The sequence below is a fragment of the Epinephelus moara genome, chromosome 7, assembly GCF_006386435.1.
Source record: "Epinephelus moara isolate mb chromosome 7, YSFRI_EMoa_1.0, whole genome shotgun sequence".
NCBI lineage: Eukaryota > Metazoa > Chordata > Actinopteri > Perciformes > Serranidae > Epinephelus > Epinephelus moara.
The window spans coordinates 30,260,124-30,284,653 of NC_065512.1; the positions used below are offsets into that span (position 1 = coordinate 30,260,124).

The 24,530-nt window shown below is 41.9% G+C and overlaps 1 protein-coding gene across 3 annotated transcripts in view; it reads left to right on the forward strand.

Moving 5' to 3' along the window:
• Positions 1-1,804: 1,804 nt before the first annotated feature.
• LOC126392819 (neuropilin-2-like) overlaps positions 1,805-24,530 on the forward strand; it is a 117,622-nt gene continuing 94,896 nt past the window's right edge. For all 3 annotated transcript variants that reach the window (XM_050048476.1, XM_050048479.1, XM_050048478.1), the window contains exons 1-2: positions 1,805-2,821; positions 17,450-17,630. In XM_050048476.1, the coding sequence (XP_049904433.1) occupies positions 2,746-2,821; positions 17,450-17,630 (257 nt within the window). In that variant the 5' untranslated portion in view covers positions 1,805-2,745. The remainder of the gene's footprint in view (positions 2,822-17,449; positions 17,631-24,530) is intronic.

The window sequence follows — 24,530 nt, forward strand, 5'->3', positions numbered from 1 at the left end:
GTTTCAGTGGAATGACACAGGACGAGGGGAGGAAGAGGGGTGAGAGGGACAGGTTACAGAGGTCATACGACTAGAGGGACCCAAGGAATGAGTAGGGTGACTGTGACTGTCTCTCTCTCTTACACACACACATGCACATACACACACTCAGACCTGTCATGGAAAAAGAAGTTAATACCTTCAGACCTCCAGAGATGTTAGGACACATCGGAGTGACAGTTTGATGGTGTGTATGTGCGCCTGCGTGTGTGTGTCACATGTCACTGTCCTGACCTGAGACCAGTGATTCACCTGCTTTCTGGTAATTGTAGGCGTGCTACCGTAAAAGTATAACTGATAATGATATGAGACTACAGCTTATCTACCTTCCTGCTTCCTTCACTCAGGACTGTGACTGCTGCAATAGGTAGACATATGTTAATGTTTAGGATTTGCCTGTTCTCAGAAAAGCTTGTGTCATAAAAGCGGCTATAAATAATTTCCACATGATGTAAAACAAAAAAAGCATCAGCACTCGTGTGATTTTCTTGTCATAAAAGAAAATGAGGTCTGTGAGGGATTTTCTTCCCACGAGATAACCCGGTGCACAACTTGATTTTCACTGAGCGGTCAATGGTGAGTTCAGCTGTGTCATTATGGCCGATATGTGTGTGCATCTGTGTGTGAATGTGTGCAGGGTGTGTCCTGGGAAGGCAGTGCAACAGCCAAGGTTCGGTTAGTGTTCAGACCACAAGCTTTGGTGCTGTTACAGGCCCTAAAACACACCTCCCACTGACATCCTCCCTTTATTATGCTACTGAGAGAGAGATCCAGAAAGGAAAGAGAGGGAAACAGTAGCACAGTTTAAACAGTGAGTGTACAGAGATTAAGTTAGTATTAAAATGTATTTTCCCCATTAAATTATCCCCTGGCTATTTGTCATTCAACCCCATTTCTGTGTGTGTGTGTGTGTGTGTGTGTGTGTGTGTGTGTGTGCGCGTGTGTGTGTGTGTCAGCATTGTATTGCTGTCTATATCTTCCTCCCCTTATTTAGATTCTGTTTGCCACTGACCCATGTGCCCTTGGTAAACAGCTTTTTGCCCTGGCCTGCAGACAAGTGTGTGTGCGTGTGCGTGTGTGTGTGCATGAAGGTGTGTGCAAACTTTTGCACCCGCACCCAAGAGCTCAACCATTGTCAACACAAAGGGTGCTCTGCATGACAAGTAAATGTGTCTTTCACAGGAAACAAACACCAATTCAATTACCAAAAAGTATTTTTGGTAATTGATTACTATCACATTCATTTCCTCTTTAATTCATTTATAGATGCACATGGTCAGTGTTTCCGCTGTAATGCTGTAAACCAGCACCAGGCTCCTTTTAAAGCTCCCAGCACTACTACAAAGCTCATAAAGCTGTGCTGTGGGTCTCCTCTTTCTCTTTTTTCTGCCTTTCTTCTTTCCACCTCCCTCCTTTCTATTAAATACAGGAGACAGAGAGAAAAGTGAAAGAAAAAGAAAAGGGAGATGAGGGGAGAATAAGAGAGGAATAGAGAGAGTATCTGGATAGAGAAAGGAAAAGGAGTGGAGGGAAATGGGAATGAAATTTGGTATAAATGAATCCAGGGGAGCTACAGGAAGGCAGGAGAGGGTGAGGCAAAAAGAGAGAGAGGGAGATGAAACTGCTCTTTAATCAGTGAGGGGCTATATGGAGGCGGGCCGAGGTGCCTACTGTAATCCGATACACGCTCGCGCGCACGGCGTGCACGCACATCGAGACAGGGGACTGAGTGAGCAGTCCTACTCGCTGCCACAAACCCGGCGGAGATCGGAGGGGAAGGAGCGCACTGCCGGAGAGACAGAGACATACACTGAGCGTGGAGGAAAGAGAGAGAGAGAGAGGGAGAGAGAGAGGGGAGCGGACATAGAAGAGCGTGTTCCAGCGAGGAGACGCACAGTTTGCAAGAGGAGAGCGCAGAGGCTGCACGTTTATTTTTTCCCGATCAGTTTTACGCACGCACGCCGGAGCTGCCTCTTCCAGGAGATCTTGTGTTATCTTTTGCGCAAGAACGCACTGATATATGGACAGTAAATTAAGAGGATACTCGATAGGAACATGTTTTTGCTTTCTTAATCACATGTGCTTTCACCAAGTAAATGCGCAACTGGGAAAAAGAACCAGAGCAAAAGATTTGGGGATATTTTATCGTGACGAAGGGGGAAACACTCATGTTACTTTATTTCAGGTTTTAACAGTGGTTTGCTTGTGTTTCTGTTGGTTCCTGGTGGTTTCAACCAGTGATTTCTACTTTCTTTGAATTTTATAATTTGTCTATCCAAGAGTGTGTCGACGAGGTTCATATTCCCACGCGCCTAGAGACTGACAGGGGGACACAGTGCTGCCGACTGTGCGCACCGCAATGGATTTTGAGGCTTTAAAGATGTGTTTAGGGTAGATATCGCGCTGATTTTGGATCACTTTGCTCAGATTAGTTTGTCTTTAAAAGCACACGTGGACAGAGCTCGTTCAAATCGTGTACAAACAGTGTTTTACCAGCGCGATATTCTTGGAGAGCCCGGTGAACACAACCCGGCATTTGTGGTGGATTTTGGTCACTACTTGTGTTGCGCTTCAAAGAAACTGAGAACTGTGGAAAAGGAGAAGGAAAGGGGGACTTTGGACTGCAGCTGTGTCTCAGATATACAGAATAAAACCACAAAGGAGGAGAGAAGAGGTGTTTTTTTTCTTCACATCCGAGGAGAAAAGATGGATTTATTCCTATGGCTCTGTGGATGTTTACTGGCTTTTCTCTTGCCTTCAGCAGTCAAAGCAGAGGAAGGAGGTAAGTTTGACACTTTTGCTGCCCGCTCAAATCACACTGTCACATGTAGGTGTTAAATGGGAATTAAACCGCCTTTTTGAGAGAACATTTCCCAATCCACATCACAAGTACTGAGGTTATTAAACACATTAGAGATGGAGAGGTTCGTTTAGGGAAAGAGGTGTGACCCCGTCAAACCAAACCGCGTATTGAATGTAAAAATTAACACTTTGGATGAACCACAATCATTACGCACCTGACTACAGAGGCAGCCTTCACTCCCGTTCATATAATGCCTTGATACTCATAGTGCCGAGGGACCCTGATTAGTTCACACTTTGGAGGGAGATCATGCTACGGGATGTCCTGTATTTTAACTCTCATTGACCCATCTCGCACCAGAGGTGGAAAGTAAAATAAAAAAAGTGAATAAACAACTTGCAATGAGCACCAAAACTACATCAGTTATTATTTTCCTCTATCAAAACCTCACCTAATTACCTGATAGACGTTTGCGTTATGGTTACCTCTTGATGTCGCCCGTTTCTATACGTGGACAACTTTCTAACATAAGTATTATCATCCCCGGCAACGTTTTCATCGCCCCACTCCACTGCTGCTTTCACTCCGTCCTATATAAACTGAGGGATGCTGGCGAGGTATCAATATTGATTTTTGTCTCCTTGAACAACATCTTAAACATGCGATGGATTTTAATCTGCAGTTTAATCAATGACTGTTCTCATGAGAGCTCTTCAATAATGAAAAATCACTATAATGGTTCTGTAATATTCCTACCGGGACTAATGCCAGTGCCAGGCAGCGCTGCTCGGTGGAGTTAACAGTGACTTTATCGCGCTTGTTATATCTCATAAGGTGTCACTTTGATGCAGTCTTATATCATTCCTTGAAAGACCTTTACCTCGAGGCTGGTGTGTTCACGCAACAGGGTAACCCTTTTTCTATTGTCGATTGTGCGCTGAATCTGACCGGGCTTCTGTCTCCGTCTGTCGGAGGCCAGCACCGGCGCTCCGGGCGCATGGAGGTCCGAGGCTGCGGAGCTCTGTCACTCCCCAAGTCCGTGTGCGCGGAGGGTAGCTGCGTTCTGCTGTGAGATACGGTATAAGCTCTGCGATTTATTCTCAATGAAAGGTGGCAAGGCAAAAGAGTACGCTTATTGCGCTGGTATAATATCGCAGGTCTTTGTCTTTGGACATTATGTGTGCGTAAACAAAAGATTTTTACGCACAGTGCGAACACAAGTAAACGCCTTTTATCACCGATCTTCTCTGCTGCACAGAATAGAGAAGTCCCCTGGTCGAGTTGGTAAAAACGAAACCCACATGTGGTGACTCTAGGTCAGTGCATCAATACTTAAATTAGCTGTTACGCGGCTACAGGTGTGCGTTTATGGGAAACTTCAAGTGTCTCAAGCAGTGAGAATTAAGAGGCAGCACTAGTTGTTTAACAAACCAAATGAGCTTTGAGAAATGACCATGTGTGTAATACTTAACAGTGGGTATCTGCTTCCTTTCACTGATTTAGAAGCAAATCATCTATTTTTGTGATCTTTAATGGTTTCTCAGAACTGCCTGTGAAAGATAATATATATTTTATATTCCACCTCAGGGCCTATTTTCTGCATTGAGATATTTCTGTGTGAACTCAATTTACAAAAGAGGGAACTGAGAGAGGGCAGCTGTAGAAAAGTTGGTTGCATTCTAGGTTTTATTGGTTTAGGGCTTATTCAGGAGGCTAGCCGGGGCTTTTGCAGATCTCATGACTTGGATTGAGTGGCCCGTCTGCCAAATGTTGTTTTGAAGAAAAAACAGAGAGCACAGAGGAGGCATTCTTTACAGAACATCACACTTAACCTCTGATGTGACAAGATACGTGCCGACGGGGTGATTTCACCTCTGGGGGTTTAGATCTTCACAAATATTGATTACTGCTGACACCGTATGTAAAATCTATAGTATTTCCAAGACTGTCCTATCTAGACATGACAACTGGTCATTTGATCAGCCATTTAAGATGGTCTATGTATACATTCACCACCAAAGTAGGAAGTGTGGTGCCTCAGACACCAGAGACCGCAGTTTCTCTTCCATCTTCTACACTCGTCATTGCTTTTTTTAAACATGACCACAATCTTTCCTTGGAACCAAGTGGTTCTGCTTTTAACTATGATCATGATCTGTTTCCCGAAGATGACACTTTTTTACAACAACAATGTATCTGTTGATGGCAGATTAAAAAAAAACAAAAAAACATTTTTTTGGGGAACTCCCTTCAGCTCAGTTTGAGATCTCTCCGCTGGTACCCTGAGAACCACTGGAGCAGACACACACATGCTCAGCAGTAAGCTATGCAGGATGAAGCTTCCTCAGCAGTAAACTTTTACAGATGCCTCTGCTCTGCTGTCTCCGGAGAGATGAGCAAGGAAAGCATAGTGAGACTAAGAAGTGTGTGTGTATATATATATATATATATATAAAGAGAGAGAGAGGGAGCGATAGAGGCAGGAGGGAGGGATGGAAGCACAGGCTGAGGAAGTAACAGAGACAGTAACAGGCAGAGGGAAGCTGCAAAAAGAAGTGAGCGAAACGGAAGAATGATTTTTAGCCTCGCTGTTTGATCCTGTTTCTTCATTCCGTTTGATCACAGCTGTGCCTGCAAGGGAGATAAACGGACATAATTGGCCACTCAAGACCAGCTGTCTGCCTCTATAGTGTCTCTGCTGAAATATGCTGGATGATGAAACAGGCTCACTGTGATGCACAGTGTGAGGAGTAGAGCTAGCAGTGGGGTGACTTGCCCACAGGTATGCACTAAGGACTGGTTGTTTTTGCTGGCTGCAACCAATCCAGTGTGATATGAAAGAAACACGGGGAACAGAGGGGAAGACATTTGTTGTCCAGCTTTTGGGGTGAAAAAGTCAACTCCACCTACATATATATAGAAAAAAGTAGTTTTGCATAGTTTCAAGGCTGACTAATGCTACAAATGACTGCATCTTGACTGTGCAGTATGACTGCATGAGCCAGAACAGGCGTGCTTTCATTTGCTTTTAATTGTCAGGTCATTGTGCTGCAGAACTCAAAAGACTTTTGCTGCTCCATGCACACCACGTATCCTGGTTGTGACCAGGCTTTCTAATGCATTAGTTATTTTCTAGCCTCGAGCTTTTGCCCCACATCTAACACAACCTGGTGCTGTGTCGCCCCGTGGGGGCCGGCTTGTAATAATTAAATGTTACATTGATGGAGGTCATAATGCTTTGTAAGCTTCAATTGGCCATCAATAAAACAAACCATCCATGTCATTTGTTCCCACAATGGGGGTTATACCCTTTTTTAGCTGCCTCCATAATGAATCGACTCACTGCCTCTAACACAGTCGTTCTGTGTAATTACTTTGCGTTTAAAAAGATTAGTTATTAGCCTGGAATATTACAGATATTATATTCTATAAATACATGTTTAACCGTATTTGTTCCTTTCACTGTAATCTCGTGTTTCCATGGATAATTACTCAGTGCATATGAAGACTGGCAAGCGTACTTGAGAAAGGGCTAGAAATACATCAGCGTATTATGGTAAGTCAAATAACAGAGTAAGAAAAAAAGTGAGTGAGTGAATGCTCAATATTAGAAGCAAAATGTATTGCAGCTGGCTATAAAAAGAAGGGGCAATTAGTGCCTCTGAAATCAGCTCATCCATACATATTTGTCTCAGTATTTCCCATATCTCCTCGTAATTTCCTATGATTGTTCCCTCCCCCATGCGAGTCGTTCTTTATTACTGCTGTACTATCAGATGTGTCAGATGATTTGCTGATACACAAGGCCAGGAAACACTTTGCTAATGTGGCTGGCAAACTTTAATCCCAATAAAGCACAATGAAGCAGTGAAAAGAGAAAGTGGAGGGGGAAGAGAAAGAGATGGAGAGAGCAAGGCATCGTGAGCATTTGGTAGTGCAGAGGAGAGGGGGGAAAGGGAGAAGCAGAGAGGGAGAGAGCATGAGAGGGCATTAGTGAAATAAGAGGAAAGCAGCAGAGTGTGAAGCAGTAGTTGAGTGGAGCCACCTGCAGTAAACCAACCCAGATTTATTCCTCCCCTCTGTCGAGCACAGGAGGGTTTCTGGCCAAGGTAAAGTACATTATTAATAAATACTCTGATTGTAATATAGGCAGAAGACTTCATTTTCTAAATAATTATCCTGAGAATGAAATTACACTATGGTAGAGGGGTTCATTTGGCGTATACTAGATAGATATATCAGTGTAATAGCTTGGAACAGAGGCTATTTTCTTGAAACCACAGAACAAACCAGACAAATTTGTTCACAAAGAGGGCGTGCAATTTGTTCAAGAAAACCTCTCGAGCAGTCCCTCTGCTGTGAGGGTTAGATTTAAACTTTTTTTGTATGTGATAACTGAGTGTGCTAATCTGTGGCAGGTGACACTTTCCTGGAGACTTTCTTCCAAAACTGATTTCGTTTTAATTATCCTGCAGGTAGCAGGTGTTTTCCACCAGGTTTTAAGGATTAAGGGTTATCCTTCATTCATCCAGGCATTCAGTCTGCTGTGTTTTTCCATTTTCTTTTTTCTTTTCAGGCTAATCTCAAGAAAATAGATTCAAATTAGCCATACAACTTTAAAAAAAAAAAAAAAAAAAGAAGAAATTTGGCATTTAAATGAGGGAACATTAGTCTTCCTGTCATTAGAATAATGGTGGTTGAACAACAGAGGGGCCAGTCGACTGACATCAACAAGCTAGTTTGCAGTGAGCGAATAAACATTAAGCAAATTAACCCTCGGCACAGTCTCTCTCGTCTGTAAAAGGGAAAGGACAATTAGTGGGTCCAGCAGGATGTTCTAATTACAGTTATCATGTCATTAGTAAACTGTTAGTATTCTAGTGTCTTCATTGGCCATTGGTAATGACTGGAGTAATTAGAGAGGAAGGGGAGATCAGTGTGTGTGTGTGTGTGTGTGTGTGTGAGTGTGTTCTTGGTTTTGCACACATGTGAAGAACAAATGTCCTCAGAGGGAAGGGGAGATCATGGACATCCTTCAAATGAGGACATTTGCTGGTCCTTGCTTCTTTTCAAACCATCATCCTCACAAAGAAAAGTGTTAGTGTGTGTTTTTGTGCGTTAAGCTGAGCCTTCTGTGTCCTCAGTAGTCCCTCCAGAGCAGTGCCGTGCGAGGCCACAGGTTGTTTTCTTTTTTTTTCTCCCTCCCTTCACGCTGAATCATCCTGTTGTTTTCCTCTTTTCATGGCACTTCACCTCTCCTTTAATAGCGCACTCTGTCTCTTTCTCCACACCTCCCCCTGTCAGTGTTTTCCCTCGCTCCGATTAGGAAACCTCCCTCACCTTCTTTTTCGCCCCACTTTGCACGGTGGAAAATCTTTTTCACCCTTTCATCCACAGTTTTTTATACTCTTGTCTAGTCTGTCTGACTCTGTCAGTCTGTGCCAATCTATGTTTTCTCATCCTTGTTCTCTCTGCCTGTGAGAGAATAAAGCTCAACTGTTGGAAATCCATTCACATGGTTTGTTAGTGACTTCATTCATACACATCTTAAAAGGCTTATGTAAAGAATTAGGTAGGCTGCTTTTACATTTGTTTTTAAGGTTGCTTAAAGGAATATTGCACCAACAAAATGATCATTTGTATATCAATTACTCACATTCTGTTACGCTGAATTTGTAAAGAAAACTTTGTTTTTCTCGAACGAAGAATCCAAAAACTAAAAAGAATTCTTGATAAATTAAAGTTCAAGGGGGCCACATTTAACAGCAGCAAAACTATATCAAGACGTCTGTTATTAAACTCTCACACGACTCCTGCAGTATAATTAGAAGTCTAATTTATCCTGTCATGTGTTCAGTACTTCCAAGCACATGCAATTTTGCTCAAACGCTACTGTTTAAAACACTTCTGCATATGAATGGCGGGCCTGGACAATCACATGCGTTTGAATGCATCCTACTGAGCAGAGATCAAATGCACACACTTGTCCTGGCGCACTACTCGTCCACCTGTGAGGCTCTGCAGAATGTTTTATATAGTAAAGTTTTAGCGAAGATACATGTGTTTGGGAAGTACTGAGCATACGACTCAATAAATGACACTTAAAATTATACTGCAGGAGTTGTAAATCTCTGCAGGAGTTATGTGAGAGTTTTTAAACAGATGTTTTGATATAGCTTTGCTGTTGTTAAACACGGCTCCTTTTACCCAGATTCATCAAAAATTTTCTGTTTTTGGATTCTTCGTTCACCATAGAGACATGCAAGAAAAACCTTCTTTTTTCTTTTCTTTTTTCGTTTTCTTCACAAATTCAATGTAACACAGGGTGAGTAATTGATCTACAAATGATCATTTTGTAGGTCAAGTATTCCTGGGGATAGACAACATTTGAATCCTTCTTATCAACACACAATCTTTACTTAATCAACTCTTAAGTATATAAAGATGAGTGCAGTAAAACCTGAAGACGCAGCTTGGGTTGTGTGTGGATGTAGTTGATAAGAGTATTATTTTCAGCATTCTTTTGAGATAAGATTCTGAGGTAGACGTGCCCAAATTACTTTTCAAGATGCAGCAACCTCCTATACCAATACCTGTTTATTTCACCTTTTCTTATATAGATTGGCTGAGCATATAGGCCCTTCAACAGCAAGGCTGTGTTAACCCGAAAACTGAGGCAGGAACATGCAGAGTTATGCACTGAATACAGCGTAGCACTTGACCTCATGTTCAGTGTTATGATTAAAGTTAAACTTGAACAGGAATGCATAAACGCAATGTCAAGTGATAGTAACGCCGAGGCCCTTTCAAGGCTCTTGTGATTATAGCTGATGGTGAGAGACTGTCCTTACAAGAAAAATGACAACTCAGTCATTTCAGCAAATGACACATTTACGTTCCAGTCACAAAGCCCTCCAGCGGCTGTAGTAATTATGACAGGAGCAAATGGAAAACTGTCATATGGCCTCTGCATATGGAGGAGGTCAGGCCACAGCATTGTCACATCATAAAACGGATTTATATTTCAACAGTGATTTGTTACGGTTTTGGAAGGCATAGACACATGATGTCCTCCCACTGATAGAAGGGGCACAAATAGCTTCTATGTGTCGTGGACAGACAATGTATTTTGACGTTTAATTTGTAGGCACTGTTGAATTTGTGTTGGTGGTTTAGTTGTCCGCTTTGGTTGATCAGTAATCCAGCTGTGGCAGTCTGATATGTCCAAAACCAATTCTTTTAACCTACAGCTCCTCCTCTCTAATCTTACTTTAACATTATATCCAACTTTTCCTGTTACACTTTTCTTTTTTGTCCCCTTCCTAACACTCTTCTCCTTCAGTTAGCTTTCCACTTCTTCACTGTTACACTGTTATTGATCTAAAATCTTTCTCTGTATCTTCCTTTGTCCACTGTCATATTCTGGCTCTACTCACTAAAGCCCCATAGATCAGGTGGCGTCTGTGCTCCTGAGTTGAGAAGCTTGTTCTCATGTCAGTTCCTTTTCTGTGTCACACGCTCATCCTTCTTTTTTTATGAGTCCTTGTCTCTCTTCTCCTCTCTCTGCTTTCCCATCACTTCTTTTGTCTCTCCGATCCTTTGTAGTCCTCCGCCATCCCTCTCTCTGCCTTACACAAACACACACACATAGTCTTTTCTCTCTGTAGTTTTCCACTGTGGCTTAATGCAGAGCACCTGGAGAAAAGCACTACCCCACCTGTTTGTGTGTCAGCGTATGAGTGTGTGTGTGTGTGTGTGTGTGTGTGTGCAAGAGAGTTGCATTTTCTGTCCAGTGAGCTTTTCGGAGCTGCTGACTTTCTCTTTTCAGATGATGAGAGACAGATGTTCTGGCATTATGCTCTCTTTCTTTCTTGCTTTCTTTCGTCCTGCTCTACCTCCTTCTCCCTTTCTTTCTCTCTCTGTCCATTCCCGAGGTTTCCCAGGTTTCAATGACTAAAAGCTCCTTGGTTCTGATCCAAAGAAGACATTTCAGCCTGTTATTTTCAGTGTTTCTCATATTCCCGGAGTCACACAAAAAGCTTTTTGCTACAAATGTATCTGTATTTCTGCCGTTTAAAGTAACAACACCTAAAGTGTTTTGTGAGTGCTCCATGATATTGGAACCGAGCCGTCCCACTGAAAATGCATTGTAAACAGAAAAGAATGCATAGAAATCAATGGGGAAATTAGCATTTACTTTCCCTCAGGCTTTGATACAGATGGTCAGAGTATATTGATTGTTAAATTCGGGGATCTGTTTCCAACAAGGTCACAATAATGAAAATGTGAGCCTGGCTGTACTGTTTGAATATCTGGGGCCAGTGTTGGTGGATAATAAGTTGATCTGCCAAATAATAGCTTCACTCTTAACAAGCTCTCTAGTTAGCTGGGTTAGACACTTTCTCTCTCTCATACACAAACACTTGCTAAACCTTTAAGGCTTTCATTATTAGCTCTGGCAAGTGGAAATGAATGTGGAATATGGTCCAATAGCAAAGTTCTCACAGACTATTAAATGGATTGCGACAGGCTAAAAAATGTCTCCTTAGAGTAGATCAGACTCTCTACTCAGAGGGAAAATGAATCTGTGAGAGAGTTTAGAAACAGGGTCAGAAATTTGCATTTGGGGCCAACAAACAATGATCTAGTTCAATTTTGCAAAGCAGCTCCACACAAACACACACAGTGTGTGTGTTTGTTTTTCTACATGTTTGAGACTTTGTGCAATAGTTTGTGTGCCCTTCAGTGTGCGTGTTGCTGTGCATGCAGGTTTTTATTGCATTTCCGTATGGCTGCATCTGTGTGTGTTGAAGTGGGGAAAAGTTGCTGAATGGGTGTTATCAGGATGCAATACTGAACGTGGCAGAGAGACATAAATAATGCAGTGACCTGTCTTATATCCCTGCTTGACTGTTTAGCACCGTTTACTGCTGCTTATTCCCAGTGTGTGTGTGTGTGTGTGTGTGTGTGTGTGTGTGTGTGTGTGGGTGGTCTGGATTCAGTGATGTCTAAGCCAGAGGGGGAATAAGCGATGTTCAGCGGTTTGTATTTGTGCATTTTGTTGTGAATTTGTGGTCTAAATACAACCTCTCTGTGAAGATCGCACATGCTGATGTGGTTGGGAGGAATGCTGTCTTGTGTGAAGTCTGGGGTCAAGACGATGGATGTGTGCGTGTCTGTAAGGGACAGAGAAAATGGTTGTGTTTTGATGTGGTGCTTCCGTTTCATCCTACGTTAATATTGGCTCTTACACTATACGACCTTTTTTGACCTGACAAGGATCTAAGTAGGATTAAAACCCTGTCATTAATAAACTTTTGTGACATGTAGTGCAGGCTGTTTTTTTGATAGCCTTGCACCTTCGTTTGTGAGGATAATTACTCTCCTTCAGCTTATAAATGTAAAGGTACGAACTCATCACAGAAGTTAAAGCTACAGTTGATAACTTTAATGAAAATATTTTTTTCAACATATTTGCTGAAACTGTCACTATATTCTGAAAGAAGTACATGAAATCGATAATCTGTGACAAAAATCATGTCCCTCCTCCTCTTCCTACCGCCTCTACTGGCATTCGCTACAATCAGGCTGTGGCGCGGCAGCAACAACCAACGCAGCTGTCAATCATGTCAATCAGTGCTCATGAACTGCAGTCAAACTAGGCAGTGCTGATCAAATAAGAATCAAGATTCTGTTACTGCATTGCCTATTTCTCGCCTCAAATGCTTTCAGAAACGTATTTTAGTGTACAGATCAGCTGTAGCCCATGTAGCTCAAAATGTTCTCATTTTACAGCTAAACAGTACACTAAAATATGTCTCTGAAAATACCTGAGTTGAATAAAAGGCAGTAACAGAATCATGGCAGTTTCAGCAAATATAGCAAATATAGAACGCCTTGAGGGAGTTTCTTCCACTTGGACTCATTGATGAACTGATACGATTTTGGTGGTCAAAGCTCACTGTGACCTCACAAAACATGTTTTGGCCTAACTAAAGTATTCATATGCTAATTATGATCAGACTCTTGTCTAAAAGGATAAAATGATGATTTTTATATCCAAAGGTCAAAGGTCAACCTCACTGTCACATCATAATTTGCTGCAAAAACACTTTTCTGGCTTTTCTTCTGTGATTGTATTGATCATCCGTGCTGTCAGGTTGAAGATGGTTGTGAGGCATCCAATTTTTTAAATATTTTTTATACCTTATTTGCAGCAACATCCATATTTAAAGCATTGTCAGCTGTCACGGCGACATGTGAGTCTGGACAGATATGGATGTAAACTGTAACTTGACTGCAATGCGAAGGCATACAACCTCGAGACTGTGATTGTAGTTTATAAAAGTTACCAACTGTAGCTTTAAGGGCAGAGTCCAATATGATGCTGCTCTGAAGGATTATTGTGGTTCATTACACTTTTTTAAAATCGTTGGCCATCATTTTGTCATTGGCCATGATAACATTTACTTACTTACAATTAGATCTGCAGCAACTCCATAGCAAAGTCTGACAGGTAAATGATGTCCTAAGACTCAAAGAAGCTGTAATGCTCTTCTTTTCTTCCATTCTTCCGTTTCCTGTCATCATCTGTTTCTGTTCAGCCTCACATCTCTTTTGCTTCATTTCTTTCACTCTCTATAACAGTCTCTCTCTCTCTGTCACTTTTACCTGTTTGATAATTCCTGACATGAATTCAGGCTTTTCCCCCAACTCAGCATCTCCTCTGTTCTGACACACACATACACAGACATTACACTTTCTTCCCAGCATGCAGGTCAGGCTGCTGAAGAATACAAATGAGTGCTGCTATAGATTTACTTTTGGAAGCTGTATTCATACAGTTTCTGGGTAAATAGGCATAAAGCTGGCAGATAACTGTCCTTCCTGAAAGAAAAATGTTTCACTACACTGCAGTTTCAGTACACTGGTCTATCACCGCGGGGACTCCACAGTATAATAACTGATAAGCTCAGCCTCAGCGTACTTTTAATGTGTGTAATGTATATGTGTGTGTGTGTGTGTGCACACATGCATGAACCAAATAAACAATATCAATATTCACAAAAAATATGTTTAGTGGCATCTCGTGCAACAGGATGTGATGCTATTAATGCACATATCACCTTAGTGTGTGTCACTTCCTGCCCCGTTTGCATGCGATAGTCATTGAATGACTGTGTGTGTCCAGAGACTGATAGACCCTTGAGGCAGAGCAGACACAATACTTGAGGCACACACAGTGTCTGCCTCTCTATCACACCAGCCTTATTCATCAGACACTTGGAGGTGCTGTCTTTATCGTCTGAACACCAGAGGTGAAAATAGGATAGTGGAGGAGAGGGTAGCTAGTCTCAGTGAAAATATCAAAAATGCATAAACAGACAAAGAAAACTAGCACATTTCATAAACAGGGAATATAAGAATAATGTTGATAAATGTATAAAACCTAGACACCTAGCCTCATGTTTTTATTGCACTTGAATGGCTTAGATTGTACAGGTGTTCATGTTATTTTGTCCATCCCCAGTACTATTTATCCACTGGTTGGTTAAGGAGGCAGAAAGCAGGTTTTGAAGGGGGGCTGAATCTAACAAAAACACATTTATACTCTTCTCATTTTAAGACTTATCCCAACTAACTAGTAACAACAGAGTCCCAAGCAAAAGCTTATTAATCAGCTACATTGCTCTTCATGTTTCCCCTCTCACATAGTCTCAGCACATCCCGGATTTTTCGTTAGAGTCAGAGCTACGCCCGTGTGCTAAAAGTGGTGTTTGGCTGATGCTGCTGTGAGATTCCAGAGTGGTTAAACACTAATCCAGGTGGTGCTGAGATGAAATGCGTCTGGCCGGGTTACACAGGCCTTGTAACTCTACTCCTGTATTACTGTATGTCACCAGGGAGATTGGAAACAGATAGGAGGAGATAGACATGACTAGTTGGCTCACAGCATGACAGAGGAGGGAGAGACAGGCGGAGGCAGAGAGATAGGAAGAGATTCAGAGGGGGCGATCACTAATTGTTTGCAGGCGGTGTGAGGTAGACACTAGATATAGATGCCAAAGTGCCAATCACTGTGTGTACTGTGTGCTGAGAGCTGACCTCCACTTTAATCCTCCCTTGCTGACTCTTGAAAGTATTATGCATCAGTTTCTGTGCATATTTGCAACCATGCTAAAAAAATTATGTATGCTGCATGTTTGTTTTACCTTCCCATGTGAATTTGTTTTGAAGATGGTGTCTGATAAAGTGTTTATGCTGTGCATGTGTGTGTTAATGTTTGTGTGACTCCTCTCAGAGTAGGTTTACAGTAGCCGGTCTATTTATAGTGTTAAAATATGTCGTGTTCTGCTGAGTAGTTTGACTTGGCTATGTCACCCCACTCAGCACAGTGGCAATAAATAAAACGTCACATAGCACAGCGGGCTAGACGGTGGCACAGACCAAGAAGTTACCCAACTTCTTCATAATTTTTTTCTTTTCTTTTTCTTTTTTCTTTTTTTGTTTTGTAATGAGGCAGGTTTCTTCAGGGACATTTGGCCCTGATTGAAACAATAATATAAGCCGTCAGGAGCTTGATTGTGAGTTTGTTTTTTCTCTCATAAACAGGAAATTATCTAAGGGGTTGCTCACCGGCCAAATTCTTCCCAGCAAGCAGCCGACATTCACAGATGCTGTTTTTATTAGCATAACCTGGTCCATCGTGGCCATCACATTGCCCAAAATATTTATTGAAAATCCATCTGCTTTGGTGCACATGTACGGTGCAATCACAGATATAATTCCTTGGATGAGGTCGATTTTTCAAAGGAGTGGTCTACTTAGCAAATTATATAACAAAAACAAAGCACTTGTTTTTTTAGTTTTTTCTCTCTACACTCAGGATATGACTTAAATAAGTCATTTTTCTGAAAACCAGACATCATATTATTACTTATTACTGGTGCAGTGTTACTTTGGGGGATGCTAAATGAACAATCTAACAACCCTGGTTCTTGAGTCTCCTCTGGCAGATGGTGGCTCATACTGTGTCATTATGTTGGAAGTGCTTGGACTTAACAAAGATGGTACTCAGTGTATCCACCATGATGGTTTAACTTACGTTGTGCAGATCTTAAACAATGGAGGAGTTCAGCTCAAGTAGAAAGTCTGCACAGTCCATCAAACAGGGCAGCCAGCATGGTGCACAATAGATGCCATAGATGTAATACAGTAGCGTTGTGTGTATGTGTGTGTGTGTGTGTGTGTGTTATGCTGTCGGGTGTCACAGATATATATGAGTTACCCATCTATGCCAGAGTGCATCTGTGGCATTGAATGAGGGGTATTGTTAATGACACGATGCAGACGTAAAACCGCTGACAAGTGGATCCGCTCTGTGACAGTAACTGTGGCATCTGGAGGGCTTGTTCACTCTTTGTGTGTCAGTGTGTCGGGCTTCGTGGGTCAGAATGGAGTCTTTGTATGTCATGATGCTGAGTTGACCTTTGACATCACATCCATAAAGACACATAGACACATGCGTCTTTGTTTCTCATATCCTGTGTCTGCAAACACAACTCTTATCTGCATTTTATCAGTTTGGAGCCGTCTTCGTAGTGTGAAATCATGCTTGATGAACAAATATGTGATAAAAAAAGAGTTTATAATGTTGACATGCTTCTGGTCAGCGATGATAAGAAAACAGCATTGACCCTGACGGTACTCTACACTTACATCTGCTGCTTTGAGGGAAGTTATTAAAGTTGCATATTGTTCTTGGAGGTTTATCTGATCAGTCTGCTTTCAATAATAATTTATCCCACACTTCCCTTTAAAAGTCTGCCCTTTATCCTCCCCTTCTTTTTTTTCTTAAATGTTTGTATTACAATGGGAAACACTAATCAATGACCTTTGTCTGATGTGTGAACTTGTGTTTTAACCTATGGAAAAATATTAAAGAAGTGCTTCACTGCTGGAATGATGGTCTCTTCATAAACCAGGGCTGTTTATGTGATAGAAAGATGCAAATACTTTTAAAATTGGTGCCACATGACCAGAGAAAATACAGAAAAAGTGGCATTTGCTTATACTCAAGAAGTAGAAAACCAACAACAACCAGAATGACCAATAACTGCTCCCGCTGGTGGGTGAATTAATGCAAGCTTGCTGTTTTGAAACAGGAAGCAATATGGTGGCCAGCTGGTAACAAACTATCTTGAATTACAGCTAGACTGTAAGCTAAAATATGCTTCGGAAATAGGTTACGCAGTAACACAATCTTGGTTCATATTTGCACTGCTTGATTTTGCAATTTGATCTGTGTTTGGTCTGAGTTTGAGAGAGAGAGACTGTCAGTGATGGCAGGAATATAAAACTGTGGAAGTACAATCTGTAGTTAGAGCAACAGCCCTAGAGCCAGCGAAAATCAGGGTAGAAGGGAGATCTGGCTGCTGGTAAGATGGAGGGAAGTTTGCCACAGTTCATTTACACATACTGCCCACACTGTTATGATACAAAGCTGGTTGAAAATTGTCAAAGCTTTCAGTAAGATTTCCTAAATAAACATGTTTCTGCATCTACATGACTTCATCTAACTTCCTGTTTCTCTGTCTCCCCATACAGCATCTGAGCCATGCGGTGGCTATTTAGATGCCAGCGATGCCGGCTACATCACCACCCCCGGCTACCCACTGGAGTACCCGCCTCACCAGAACTGCCGCTGGGTCATCACAGCACCCGAGCCTTCACAACGCATCGTCCTAAACTTCAACCCACACTTTGAGATAGAGAAACTGGACTGCAGGTAAAGACGGGTGGATGGATGGATTTTAAAAGCATGTGATGGGTGGCAAACAAAGAGATTTGGATAGCAAGGGTTACAAAGAGTGAATTAAGTGATGGGAAGAATAAAATAAGCTAGACTGCAACTAACGAAGGAGGGGAAGTGAGGCGATCTTGTGAAAACTAATTTTTCTCTCACTGTCTCTTTGGAGTTTCTGCCTCCACCAGCCTGTCTCAGTGTGAGAGTTGGTGTATTTGGTGTTGGTGTATTTGGTGAACTTCAGCCCACTCTCCTCCTGTTTTCTTTGGCTTTAGCTATCCCCATAATAATCACTCTGGGACCTCCCTTGGTCCCCTGTCTCTAATTATCAAAGTCTAATTACAACACATTCACTGTTCCAGGATGGTTTTCACACTTCGGAAGAATTAACACAGATTAGAGGATTTGGTGTCCATCATTGTTTTGGGCTGTTTGGCTTTAGTTGCATGGTAAGACTGAAAGAAAGGCAGGCCGTTCTGCAGCATGATATGAAAATACAGCAGACAGAGATCAAGAAAAACAAACAGGCAGGCTGGGAAATCATGGACAAAATGCTGGCAGGGAGATATGAGACTCGTTAAGAAGTGAACACACATTTAAGCTTGCTGAAAGAATGATAGACAAGCAGAAAGTTTGAATAACATGATAGTAGTAAAATCATTTTTTCATGGGTTACAAGGCACTTTGAGGAGGAATCTGAAATTAAAAACTATAAAAAAGTGATAAAAACACAACAAAATGGAAACATTTGAGAGAAGTGTAATATAAGTGAAATGTAGAGCCAAGTTCATATACAGTTAAAACGTCTCACTGGGCTTTTTGAGCCAGCACCTGCGATAGTTTCTGCAGAACAATCACTGTGATAAAGTTAACATATAATAATTGAGAGAAATTTAAGGCCAGGCCATCAAAAAAAGAGATCCCCTATCCACAGATTTCTAAAACAATGAGTGCGTTTACATGGACAGTTTAATTCCCTTTGAATTCGGAATGAAAGTTCATTCCTATTAAAAGTGATCTTGTAAACATCTAATTCGGAATGAAAATGGCCAATGAGATTGAAAATTCAATCCGATGTAAGGGGCTGGAATATTCAGTTTCTAATTCTGACTGAAAGAATTTCTCGCACTTGTATACACTCATTCCTCTTTAAGTTCATTCCGGTCTTTCTGCACATCCTCGTTTCCTTGCCCTTCTGGCGCGATGACGTATATAGCGTGCGCGACTCGTTGCACTAACCAGTCTCCATTCGCCAAAGCATGGTCTTCTATCTCCCTTCTCTGACCTTCTACCTCCCTTCTCTGAAGCATTAGCAGAACAAGGTTGTTGTCGTACTGCTGCTTTAAGAAAATAAGCAAAACAAGCCCGAAAAAGGCACTAAGAACAGCATCGTCAAGCATCTTATCTGGAACGAAGACTACAGTGTTTTCTTCCGGTAAACGTAAACATGTAACATCTGCCCCGCCCCCTATCCAATCAGAAACCTTCCCTGCCCCAAACCTTGCACGGACCTTGCACGAATAAAAGCGATTAAAAGGCGATTAAACTGATCTCCCGTGTAAACCCTCATTCGGAATGAATAGTTCCCATGTAAACTACCTGGAAAGACTTTAATTCCAAATGATTTCATTCAGATTGATTTCATTCCGAATGAGAAGCCATCATGTAACCGCACCCAGTGACTGTAAATCAAACTACTGGTCTTCCCTCATCTTCACAGGACTGCCATCACATGTATGAATGCATCCTAATGCATCCTACACATAGTAGACCACAGTCTAATGGACACCATGTGCATAAGGGGTCACAGATACAAACCCACTGCCACAGGCAAGAGGGCAGAAACACACACATACACACACAAGCACACACACTTATACTTTTCCCCCCTCTCCCTTTATTTCTCTGTTCCGGTGCTTTCCCGTCCAGTTATTAACATTTCAGCCGTATCAATTATAGATAGGTGAATTTCCCCACTCAGATGTACCGAAATCATTCAGACATTTCTTTGTTGGAATTGAAGCATCAATATTTCACCGGCCGGCTGTTTGTTGAAAGGCTGAAAGGTTGAAAAGGCCCACTGTGCTCTGCTCTGTTTTGCTGTACTTTCGCACTTTGCTGTCGAAATGAAAAACACACTTCTCTGTCTCCCCGTCCTCGTCATTTTTTTCCCAGTTTTACTCCACAGTTCTCATCCTCGGACCAGTGTTATTAAATGCTCGCTCCCTTTCTGTTCACCTCTCTCATTCCCTTCTCTGTTTTCCCATCTCCCCCTGCACTTCTTTCCTCCTTCTCTTTCAATTTCTTACATCCATTTAAAGTCCGGTAGTTTCCCAGGAGGGGAAAATCTGGTTGAACTGCTGGTAACAACAGGCTCTGATTTATTTATCATGCTATATACATACAGGATGTGTGTATTAGTGGTTGTTCTGTATTCTAAGTACTTTTGGTACATGTCTAAACATGTTCTCAGTTTCAGTTTTCAAGTTACTGTTAAACCAGTAGGAGCGAGATCTTTGCAGTGTTGGTGGTAACATCTCAAGTCTAATAGGCTGTTATTTACAAGTGTCCTACAGCGCAGAGTTATTTAGGTCTGCAGGCGCCCAATGCCTAGAGTGTATGTGTCTGTGTTTGTGTGTGCGTGTGTCTGCAGGGGTAGGCTGAAACTGAGCTGTTAGGTTCAGAGGGCAAAGAGGCCAAGGAGAAGAAGCAGAGTGTGCGTGCGTGCGTCTGTGGGAGGGGGGCAAACGTGCGTGATCACTCAGTGATTGTCAGCAGCAACTCTGACATGCACACACACACACATACCTACCTATGTCTCCGTCTCTGTCTTCATTTTTAGATGTCAAATGTTGTCTTGTTTGATCCCTTTTTTCTCCCTGTCTGTAATTTTTTCATTCAACATTTTTTCTAGAACCATCAGATATGGTAATAAGAACATTATCAATATTTTTTTTTTCTAAAACTTGTTAACTACAGCTTTGAGAAACAGAAAACTGCTGTAAATCTTCAGTTTATAGAGAGCGTGCACACACACACACACACACACACACACACACACACATGCATTTTGTTGAGACAAAGGAGTCATCTGTGTTTGTAGACAAAGACTACAGTATGAACAGGCAATATGCTCCCTCTGTGTATCGCTTAATCACATAAAAACTCATGATATGGTCTCATCTCTCTCTCACAAAAACATTCATCAACACACACACTCGCACAAACATCGCTGTTATGAATCTGCGTGCCCCGGTCAGACAAGGGTTGTTTTATTATGTCACTATGTTGAAGCAATCTCATCTGTTATGGTGCTGATTGCAATTTAAGATGGTAATCTGTAATCTATAACACATCACATTTTGTCAGGCACTCCGCTGGCTCTGCGGGCAAAATCGATGGAGAGGTGGTCGGACGGAGAGAGATGTTTTCATTAAGATTCATATACAGTGGCGATTTAAGTGCAACAAGAACACTGGAGGGAGGGAGTGAGATAAAAAGAAAGCATGTGCCCCCGCTAAGATCCGTACAGCCATGGCCAGTCATGACTCACCATGACTTCCCATTTCCCTTCACCTGACAGGCACCATGGTACAACATTAGTCCGTCACTGGTGACAGGTTTCAGTTATCACCCAGCAGCTGCAGCTGTAGACTTGGTGTGTTTTATGGAAACGGCTGAGTAGATGAAAACCACATGACGGACTGGTACACAGACAGAGGAGGCTCTGTGTGGGTGTGGATGTGTTTGTGAGTGTAGCGCTGCAGTTCACAACCATAATCAGTCACCTTCCGTTATTAGCAGTTACAGCTGATGACAGTGTAAGGTGTGCAATTGTTCAAAAAATGTCCGTATCATTTAATGTGAAAGAGCCTTATGTTTGGTGTGACTTTTATTAGTGAGCACACCTTAACCTTCAACTTGAGTGTACTCTGGGGAGAGCTATATCGGAGAGAGTATTGTTTACACTGTAAAGTCTCTCACTTAATGTCACAGCTCCTTTCTGCAGTTATTTTCAACCATCACTCTCACTTTAGGCACAACGTTTAATCAGCAGCTTGAAGGATACTTTGGCATTTTGGGACATATATTTAGTTGCTTTCTTGTCAAGAGTTAGATGACAAGATTGATGCAACTTTCATATCTGTACGTTAAATATGAAGTTACAGCCAGGATGATGGTTGGTTTAGTTTAGTATAAAGACTGGAATCAGGAGCAGCTTCATAGTGATGAGAAGACTCTTGGAGGTCACTGCGACCAGCCAAGAGAGAGTCTGACATATTACTTGCAGTAAAGCTACAACTTGACAGCTTTTCTGTGGAGTTATGTTTACAGGTGCTGGTATAGGTGACTTTTATTACCTCTGGACAGAGCGAGCTGAACTGTTTCCTATGTTGCCTTTGTGCTAAGCTAACTGCTGCTGGCTCAAGCTTCATATTTTCTGTACTGAGAGTGGTATCAATATGCTCCTCTAAGTTTTGGCAAGAAAGCAGCACAGTTGCCAGAAGAAAATTTTGGCATTGTACATTACTGCAACCAACAACATATCATATGAAGTTTCTAAAGTGACGTAGTGTATGAGCTGACTTTATCATCTGGAGGTGAAGGGGATGGCGGATGGCCTGACACCACTGCAGACCATTGTTTGAGACCAACAAACAATACAACCAATTTTGTTTAGGCGACCAGTCACTGCTTTACAAGCAACATTTCAGGTACCAAATGTCGGAGTTCTCTAGCACCCCATTGCTGTTGTTCCACCTGGGATAGTGCCATGAAAAGCAGTTGTTCTTGACTGAGACATTGCTGCTTCTCTAGCTGAAATAGTGTCAACTATTCTGAGTATTTTAAGCCAAAGCATGACCTTTTCTAACCATAGCCAAGTGGGTATTGTGCTTAAAGCTAACCACACAGTCAACCACAGTGTTGAAACCCAAAGAAATATAAAGTGTCAACATATTTGCTACATAATAACTAGAAATGTAACTGTAGTTTGCAGAAATGTACAATGCCAACATTTTTCGGGCAATTGGGTTGCAAGAAAGCAAATAAGCTTATTTCCAAAAATGTTAGACTATGTCGGTAACACATCAACATTTTAAACCCAGGTCTACATAGCAACAAGTTCAATTCCCTGGCAGTATTTTTAGATGTATTCCTTTTTTCATTGAGTTTTCCAAGACTGCATTGGAGAGAAATGGCACTTAATTTAATTTTTGTATTCATAAAAAGGGGAAAGCGCTTCTCTTAAATGATGAATATTTATGAGGCAAATTCATCTTGTCCATGTGGCAACTGCCAAGATGGTTAAGGTCAAAGAACTGCTGCAAAATCCTTTTTTTTATTAAAGTGTACAGCGTGCAGCCTTTTTGCGGCAGCGGTTGTCTGCTTCACATTTTCCTCTTAGCTCACTGCACTGCTCTGTCTCAGAAAGCAAGATCTCTATTTGGAGTGTTTGGAAAGAGCACACACACACACACACACACACACACACACACACACACAGCTGCTTAGGGAAAAGTGCAGCGTCAGGGTCCGTTGAGGGCAGGCTCAAATCATCCTGACAGCTACCTCCTCTCTCTCTCTCTCTCCTCTCTTCTTTCCTCCTGGCTCTCTCCCTCTCCTCTCCCCTCCATTCATCTCACCCTTTCTCACCTCTCCCGCCCCCTCACCACTGCCCAATGGACCCCATCTATCATCTTTCATCTGCTCCTGCGCCTTCCTCTGTCCCACCTTCTTCTCACTCCTCCTCCCTTCATTTGTCTTTCTTCATCACCTTTCCTCTCTTCCTGTCGTGCTCCCCTCCCATCTAAAATCTCCTCTTCTTCCTCTCCCTTTCCTTCCCTCCTTCGCATCTCCTCACCCTCATCCTTCCGCAGTGTGCCAATCTGTTATAGGCCAAATCATTATTCAGTATTGCATATGAGAAAACACAGACAGAGAGCCAAATGCCACACTCCTCACTTCCTCTCTTATTTTCTCATCTCCCTCTCCTCCTCTTGTCTCCCTCTTTAAAATGCATATATTCTTCTCTCTTCATCATTTATAGACTTTTCTTTCCTCAGCCTATATCTGTCTTCATCCTCTTTCATCCTCCAGCTTCTGTCTATCCATCACTTAAATCCCTTTTCTATATGTGTGTCTCTTAGTCTCATCCTCTCCTCATTCTCCACCCTCTCCAGCCTTCCTTTACCTTGTATCACACCCAAGTCAGATGCTGACTGCAATATTGAGAGAGAGAAACACACATGTGCAGACAAGCACACACACATACATACAATATAAGGCTCATATTTACGTGCATAAATAAGAACACATAAGGTGCAAGCATTTTTTTGGCTCCCATAAAAACTCATATAGAGAGAAAAAACAACAAGCAGACAGGCACGTAGGCAGTTTCATGGTTATGTGGCTTACACAATAAGTGTGGAGTAAGGCAGTGAGTTAAGAAGTGATTTATATGACGGAGAAGCTGCAGTCAACGATAATGGTTTCACTAATGATTTAGACCTTGTCTTTGTACTCTGCCTCAATCAATCATTTAACTTCATGCTAGGTCTATTTTTCTCTTCTCTTCTCTTCTCTTCTCTTCTCTTCTCTTCTCTTCTCTTCTCTTCTCTTCTCTTCTCAGTAACACACCTTACACAAGTATCAAGTGTAATCTTAAAAGAATCGTTAACCCCAAAATCTTCTGCTTTCTCTTCAATATAATGCAACTATTTGAAAAACTCAACAGCAATCTCTCTTTCCAGAAATCATGACCAGGTTTCATGAGCAGTTTCATGTAGGAACCATTTTATTTATACTGAACTACACCTGCCAACAGTATCACCATGCAGAAGGAAGTGTGCATCTACTACTCATAGACGAGGCACTTGTTTT